This window comes from Mustela lutreola, chromosome 1, assembly GCF_030435805.1.
Source record: "Mustela lutreola isolate mMusLut2 chromosome 1, mMusLut2.pri, whole genome shotgun sequence".
Lineage (NCBI taxonomy): Eukaryota > Metazoa > Chordata > Mammalia > Carnivora > Mustelidae > Mustela > Mustela lutreola.
Window position 1 is genome coordinate 26,424,024 of NC_081290.1, and position 8,262 is coordinate 26,432,285.

General features: G+C 45.8%; 1 protein-coding gene across 2 annotated transcripts in view; it reads left to right on the forward strand.

Annotated features, from left to right (window-relative positions):
- USP46 (ubiquitin specific peptidase 46) overlaps nt 1–7,594 on the forward strand; it is a 55,569-nt gene extending 47,975 nt beyond the window's left edge. For both annotated transcript variants that reach the window (XM_059161546.1, XM_059161553.1), the window contains exons 7-9: nt 1,301–1,498; nt 2,749–2,827; nt 3,926–7,594. In XM_059161546.1, the coding sequence (XP_059017529.1) occupies nt 1,301–1,498; nt 2,749–2,827; nt 3,926–4,027 (379 nt within the window). In that variant the 3' untranslated portion in view covers nt 4,028–7,594. The remainder of the gene's footprint in view (nt 1–1,300; nt 1,499–2,748; nt 2,828–3,925) is intronic.
- The last annotated feature ends 668 nt before the right edge of the window (nt 7,595–8,262 follow it).

Sequence of the window (8,262 nt, forward strand, 5' to 3'; positions counted from 1 at the left end):
GGTCAGTCATTCTGGCAGATGGGAATGGAGGGCAGAGGTGGTGAACTCTTGGGAGTGATCAGCGAGCTCATTTCTGCTCCCTGTCCTTAGAATCTGTCTGCCCACGGCCAGCCCAGACCTCCCCATGTGGCACCAGTATGTGTCCTGCTCAACCTTGGAGGTTTTATTGGTTAAAATAGCGTGTGTTCCTATAAAATATGGCGTTCCCCATGATTCTTGAAAAATAGTAAAATATGGGGTTCCCCACGATTCTTACATTTCTGCTGGCCTTACTATTTTCTTATCTTTATGAACAGGGTTTTACTTCAGTAGAATCCTGAACAGTAGTCTCTTAAAATTTATAGTCTCTTTAAAATTATTTTTCAAATAAATATGCTTTGACAGCGTATACAAGCTGAACGACATTGATGCGGACCCAGGATGGGGGTCCTGGAAGGTGACCGAAGGGCCTCTCTTCTAGCAGAGTTACCTACATAAACTGTTGTTTGTGTGAGTTTTTTGCTGAGGAATATTCATGGTCACCTAGGGAAAAAAGCGTTCTGTGTTCATAAAAGTTTGGGGAAGGCCGCATCCAACATAGGAGAACACTTCCTTCACTGTAGGATTTCTCCAGCCCTTCATCATGCCGTGCACAGCAGAACTTCAAAATAGAAAGTAACCCTGTGCACAGCAGCACCCTCAAAACCCCGGCTCGGTGAACACCTCCGGTGCTCCACGAAGCCCATTTTGGGGAGAGTAGCCCGAAGCCAACCCCTGCATTTTCGGAGGGGCGGCACCGAGGGCCGCACTGGGGCTCGTGCTCCCAGCTCCCCGGCGGCTGCGGAGTAGTCGGGAAGCGCCCCCGCCGGTCCTCAGAACCCGCAAGTCCAAACCTCAGCCGTCCCCCCGCTTCTCTCAAGAGCTGTCCCCCCTTCTCTCCACTGTTTCCAGATGGGGTGGAGGGGGCTGTGGTTGCCCAAAGACTGTTCCTTTCTGGAAGGCAGCAAAAAGCAAGCAGTCATGGAGAGCAGTCGCACGTCCTGGGTTTTACTGGTACAAACTCAGGACGGGCTCCTTTGCCCAAACTGAAGCAGAGACCCGCCGTGGCCCCTCGCCCTGGCCGGCTGTGCCCCGGTTCGCCGAGAGTCGGGGGAGCCGGCTCAGCGCACGCACGGTCCTCTCGTTCTTGCGAGCGGTCCGCGTGTTTGCGGGACTGACGCCCGTGAGCCCCCCCCTGCTGTCCGCTGGGGTGATGGCAGCGGGTTCGTGTCCCCCTGACGGCCGTGGGGGACAGCTGACGGTCTGTTTCGTGGTCCCCTAGGATGAGAGTGAAGAAGCTGCCCATGATTTTGGCCCTGCACCTGAAGCGATTCAAGTACATGGAGCAGCTGCACAGGTACACCAAGCTGTCCTACCGGGTGGTCTTCCCGCTGGAGCTCCGGCTCTTCAACACGTCCAGCGACGCCGTGAACCTGGACCGCATGTACGACCTGGTGGCCGTGGTGGTTCACTGTGGCAGGTGAGGGCAGGCGGGGAAGCGGGCGCTGCGGGACAGCGGGAGGCTCTGCTGGTCCCCGGGTAGCCCCAGCTGTGCCTTCCCGGGCCATAAGATCCGTGGTGATGGTACTTTCGAGAATGTCTTCCGAGCTCCTCCTTACTGCAAAATAAATCTAAAACATACTCTTTAAACTTAATTTTTTTAAGATTTTATTTATTTATTTATTTATTTGACACACAGAGATCACAGTTTGGGGGCGGTGGGAAGCAGGCTTCCTGCTGAGCAGAGAGCCCAATGCGGGACTACATCCCAGGACCCTGAGATCATGACCCGAGCTGAAGGCAGAGGCTTAACCCACTGAGCCACCCAGGCGCCCCTAAAATGTACTCTTTAAAAAAAAAAAATTTTTTTTGTTTACATGTACTCTTAAAAATATTCTTTACGCTGTTTGTAGTCTTTACCCAATCAGAAACAGAGTAAGAGAGAAGGCCCCTAGATAATGCAGATGCAGAGTTTTTGCTGGAAGTCCTTTTGTCCTTTGGAGCAAATATTTTTTTATTCCTTAGCTATAGATAGAAGCATGGAAAAACGTCCATTGAAAATTCATCCATTTATGATTCTATCCTCAGCTGGGACAGGATTGTGTGTGTTCTCTTTCCACGCTGTTACTCTGGCTTTTTTTTTTTTTTTTTAAGATTCTATTTTTATTTAAAAGAGAGAGTGAATGAGAGAGAGAGCTTGAGAGGGGAAAGGTCAGAGGGAGAAGCAGGGTGCCAGCAGAGCAGGGAGCCCAATGCAGGACTCGATGCTGTCACTCCAGGATCATGACCTGGAGTCAGTGGTTTAGCCAACTGAGCCACCCCGGCGCCCCACTCTGGCTTTATTCTTCATGGCTCTCATTACTCCTTGAAATATTGTATTTTAGTTCTGCCTTGAGAAGGTGGGAACTTTATTTTCGTTGCTGCTCTTTTGTCTGAGAGTCAGGAGACAGTCTGGCACACAGTGGGTGTCCAGTCACTGTCGAGTTTCAATACCTGCTTTTCCCCATGGGACTGTGGGTCTTCGGAAGACCCATGTCTTTGCATTTTTGCAGAAGACTCCCTCACGTGCCCCACAGCACGCCCTGCGGCTCTCCCTCCCTGCATTTCCACCAAACCACCGTGGGCACAGACTCGAGAGAGTTTGTTCTCGTAAATCACTGCTTACATGGAGTGACATAGTCTTTTTTTAAAGAAGTAAATGGTAACCTGACAACTTTTGTCCTTTTCCAGCGGTCCCAACCGTGGGCATTATATTACTATCGTCAAGAGTCATGGCTTCTGGCTGTTGTTTGATGATGACATTGTAGAGGTTGGTATGCCAGTTACCCTCAGTGGGGCTGGGGCACAGACTGTGTTTGGGGGAGTTTGTGGGGGCGGGAGGGGGCACTTCCTACAACAGGCCTGTTTTCCCCTCAAATGGTTTACGTATCTCTTGAAACTAAACTCTGCCGCTCTTCATTCTCTGTGGAAAGAGACAAGGGGCTGTGATGGGGGCTCACTGATACTGATACTGTGTTCCTGTTGACTGGTCCACCATGGATGTGAGTTCTCTGTGTCCCCCGAAATCATATTTATGTCTAAGCCCTGTTTTCCACCGCGACTGAAGCCCTGTCTGGTACAGACCAAATAATAAACCTTAAAAAAAAAAAGGTTCTATTAGAATTCTTTCATTATACCAGATTTTCCTTGTATCGGTTGTTAAAAATACCTTTTCAGTTTGTTGGACCTAAAAATCGTTCCATCACATTCAAGTTGTTCCGTGTATTGATTTTGTTGTAAAGGAGTCCTAGCTGAAGAGATGCCACTGTCGGACAAGGCCCATTTTAGCTCACAGGGTGACACTAAAGGGAATGAACTCTGATGATCTGAAGAAATTAAGGTTTTCCTCAAGACCCCCCTGGTCTATCCTTTGAAAGGCAGAAGCCCCGCCTTCTTCAGAGAGTGCCCACATATGGTGGCCTCATAAATTAAAGGGTGGCTTTCCTCCTCAACAATTTGCAGTTTATGTAACCGTGGCCCGTTGTCAAGTCTGGGGCACTGCCAGGTGGCTGCTGAGAGTTCCCAGTTGTGCTTTTATTTATTTTTTTTATTTTTTTATTTTTTTTTTTAATTTTATTTATTTGACAGACAGAGATCACAAATAGGCAGAGAGGCAGGCAGAGAGAGAGAGAGGAGGAAGCAGGCTCCCTGCTGAGCAGAGAGCCCGATGTGGGACTCGATCCCAGAACCCTGAGATCATGACCTGAGCCGAAGGCAGAGGCTTAACCCACTGAGCCACCCAGGCGCCCCCAGTTGTGCTTTTAGGACTGTGTTCCTTACATTCTCTTGTCCATCCTGTTCACTTTTCTCTCCTTCTCTCCATCCACATGTTAAACAATGGTATTGTTTTGTGTCTCTTCTGTTGCAGAAAATAGATGCCCAAGCTATTGAAGAATTCTATGGCCTGACATCAGATATATCAAAAAATTCAGAATCTGGATATATTTTATTCTATCAATCAAGAGAATAACTTAAAGAACTGCGGGACTCACTCCAGTGGGGGGAAATGTTCCAAGCACTCCTATGTGGTTTCCCTGCACCCTCTCCTCCCCAGCTGCCCACCAGGGGTAGGACGCCACGTCTGATGGTCTGGCTGTGTTAGACTTTCTCTCCCTTTGGTTTATTATTTTTTTATTTTATTTTATTTTATTTTTTACATGCAGCACTACTCGTGGTTTTATTTTAGTCTGAGGTAGAGTTAACTGCAATCAGATTGTAGTAAGATTTCTATGAGTAACAGTTGCTAATTTTAGGATCGGGTAAACGCCCCACCACTGGCCGTGTCTGGCTGAATCCGAGTGACATTTCCAGCGAATGTCTGCAGTCTGTTTGGGTCTCTGCTGCACGGCCTAAATGCCTCCCGGGATCGTGTCTCAGTGCATTCCTTTGCCTTGTCCCCAGACGCACTGCTACCCAGTGTTTGCTGCTCTGCCCCGTTCCCGCCAGAAGGACAGAAGAATTGGGTAGATGTTCACCTTTTAGGGGGCTGCAATCATAGCTTTAAGTTTGTGCAAACGAAAACGTTTCAAAGTGAGTAACCTCAGTACGCAAAGCTTCCTCCAGGCCGAACAGGGTGACGAGAAGCTGTTCCTGGTGGCTGGTGGCTAGCGCCAGCCAAGGGCTGTGAGCCCCCGAGGCTAAGAAGGGAGGGAGCTCAGGGCAGGCGAAGCCCAGAGGAGGAAGCATCCGTGGACAGGGAGAAGCTACTTTTCTTCTCTTTCTACCAAAACCATGTGGCAGGAAAAGAACCCTGCGCTGTTTGTCTTTAGGGACCCTCTACTTCCGTGAGGTCCCGTGAGTTGTCTGTCCTCTCTCTGGCACTGCTGAGCATTGTCACGGGTGTCTCTCCAGGCCTGCCGGTGTTGTGCGGTCTGTGGTCGCAGGGCTGGGACACCGCGGCCACTGCTTCCGGCCCAGCCCTCTGTGGCCAGGCAGCGCCCACATCCTTCTCGCTCAGTGAGGACGGCGGCGCTGCCCCCTCGCCGCCATCGGCCTCGTTGCCCAGCCGTTGGCTTTGTCACGTTTCCGGCCGTTTGTGCAGGCACCGATGAGCCCCGGGACTGCCATGGAACCTTCCCAAGAGGGGTTACTGGAGTTAGCTGGGTGTGGAGGTGGGTCCGAGGAAGTGCGAGTGGGTGGGCGGAGGAATGAACAAAATGTTGGCATCTCTTTGGCTCAGACTCCTTGAATGCTTGACAGGACCGCTTTCTGGAAGAACCTCATCTCACTACAGTTACTTTTACCTTTTTCACTTTTGTTATGTATGTATTTATTAGATCATGCGCGTGTTGGTACCTTTTATTGAAAGGGTCAGTTTGGTGTTTTGCTGTCGAGCTGGTTTTTGGATTCTTTCAAGTAACTATGGGTCCTAGATCTTGGCGTCCTTTGGGAAGCCAGTGACTTCCATACACTCTAACATACTGTGAACGTATTATTTTGTTACCTAATAAATCGGCGAGTGAACACGCAGATGTTTGGCATAATGTGAATTAAAACTGAAATCGAACATGTTAGCGGCCATCTTGTAACAATGAAGAGCATAGCACTTTATCTAGGTGAAAACTGGATTTCTTGTCTTTAAGATACCTTGAACTGTTTATTGCTCAGAACCTAACTAAGCATGCCAACACTTCATTTGTTCATGCTTGTAGTGAAACGTTTTGCTTTTTACTGGAAAAGACAAAAACAGGGTGATCTTCACGTTATTGTTTTATACAAGTGACGAAAATATACCTTGCCTTGTTTAGAGGCAAATTCATATTTATAAATATTTTGTCTTTTTTTTTCCTCCATGAAACATATGCAGTAATCACTTACCTGGAAGGTGAGTATTTATTCTGTTTTTAAGGAGAGACACTTCGCAATTGAAGGTGACTGATACAAGGAATTGTTTGTACTATATATAACCCATATATTTGACTGCAGGTTGCAAAGTTTTAAGAAAAAAATAATGATGGATCATATCTAATATATTTGGAACTGATTCATAAGAAAAACTATTAAAATTATCTTTGAAATGACTCTTGAAGCTAATTTATTAGAAAAAAAATTTTCAATTGGAAGCCTACAGTAGTAATATCTAAATGCCAAGTCCTAGATTCAGAGCATATTCTTTATTACTAATATTATTTCTTTTGTATGTGTAAAGAGTTTTTCCCAGTGACTTAACAGAAGAAACTGAAAGGATCAGTTAAAATTCAGTATTCCTGGATAGAGGTTAGGAATAGAGAACAAGTATGGAAGGTAATGGAAAAGCATTAACATGGTGAGGCAAGAAAAGAAGATTGGAGAAAGACCAAATCACACTTATCTGCAGTCACTCCATCAGATTTTTAAACTTCAGAGCTATCTGATCATTTCTTTCCTCTTCAATAAATGAGACAAACACAAGGCAGCTACATTTCCCCTGTATCATTTCACTTCATGTAAAGACAGTAGCATGCAAACACTTCCATTTTTCATCCCTCATTCATCGTGGAAAGCAGAGAATGGTGTGAGATGTGTGCGACCATTCTGAGGTCAACGATAGCACAAAGGCTCAGCAGTATTCCCTCAAATCGCAGGGGTTTTGTGTGTCATTTTCTAGCAGAGAGTGAGTGGGCCTGCTGTATTTCTTTTAACTGCTGCGGTTTCAGAATAAGTTACAGTGTTTCCCACTTGAACGAGAGAAGACATGTTTGCTTTATTGGTTACTTACTAGCTGAGCACCTAGGTTACGGTACAGTTTGCTAAAAAGGCATTTGTGTGAGAACCAATTTTGACGAAATGCTGACCCCCAGTCCTGTTACACGGGTGCATTTTCCATTCCAAGGCAGCAGTGGGCTGCTGTGCAGAGAGTCAAGGAACACTACAAAAAGGTGTTGGCTTGAATCGGAAGCCAGTCGTATGTGGCATTACGGCCTGGCATATTTTGGATTTCAGATGAAATAGGGAAAAAAATGATAGGAATGGTCCCTATACATTTATTTTCATGAATGTGCTTAATTTCACAGGCATGCCTAACCACGAACTATGTTCTAACTGGGGCTTAGGACTTATTTTAGCTATTGGAGTGTAGCTTTATTACAGATGGGTTTTATCTTTAAACTGCATTTTGATCAACTTTGTATATTCACATGTATTAAACTACCGTGCACTAAATGTTTTGCCCTCATTTGCTCTTAGATGGTCAAGGCATTTATGCACACTGTTGTGAATAACTCATGTAAATGGCATGGGTCAGAGAAAATTATTTCCCACTTTTCTGCCTAATTAAATTTCTGTTTTCCAGTATTACATTAATTTATTTTTGGCTTTCATTTTTTTTTTTTTTGTAACCAAAGTAGTTACTGTATTTGTGTGGCCTTTGTTTGATTTTGTTGCTAAAGAAAAGAAAGTTTAGTTTTTATTTAAAATAATCTGTACCTTAATTTTCTTTTTAATGTAACCAATTCAAGCACTTTAAGCAATAACGTCAATCTTGTGAAAGTTCAATCAGTTTAACACCCTGCGTCTAAAATTGTTTGCAAAAAAATAAATAAATGTAATAGGAATTTTCTTCCTAGAGAATTATATCTTGGTAATGTTATACACATGGGTTATAAAACCCCTTTTATAAAATGGGAGTTATTGGCAAGTCTCCGGCCCCGGTGATCATTCCCAACTTAATTTCGAAGCAGTGGAAGTGTAAATAACCTTCTGATTGCTGGTGATAAATAATTGCAGGGCTACTGTCCAGGTTGATAAAGTCAGTGTTCTGAAGGTAACTTGGTCCTGTTTCTGAGTTAAAAAGAAAAGAAAAGAAAAAGATCAACAGAAGTAATCCAGAAACCTGTATTTGGGAAATAGCAAATTGAGGCTCTCAGTTAGGGGAGAAAAAAGGGGAGGGGGGTCAGGTTTATTAGACATCACAGTGAATTCCTTAGCTCGGGCTCTGCATATAAAAATCTTTTACCAGTTATGAAATAGAAAGATCCATTCCCCATATAAGAAAGTGGCTTCCAGCCTCTGACTTCTAGGCCCGAGTTGGGGTATGATCCTGGCCCTCTTGTAATGATAGCCGGCCTGGGGTTTCTGGAGGTTTCTGAGCTGTGGGGCCCCCAGCGGGGTGCACCCCACTCCCTATAGGGACCTGCCCTGTGGGGGCAGCATGTTGTCTCCTTCCTGAGACTCAGGCTTGCTGTTAAGATGCTCTAGGCTTGCCCCCATCTCTCCCCGCCCCAGGCC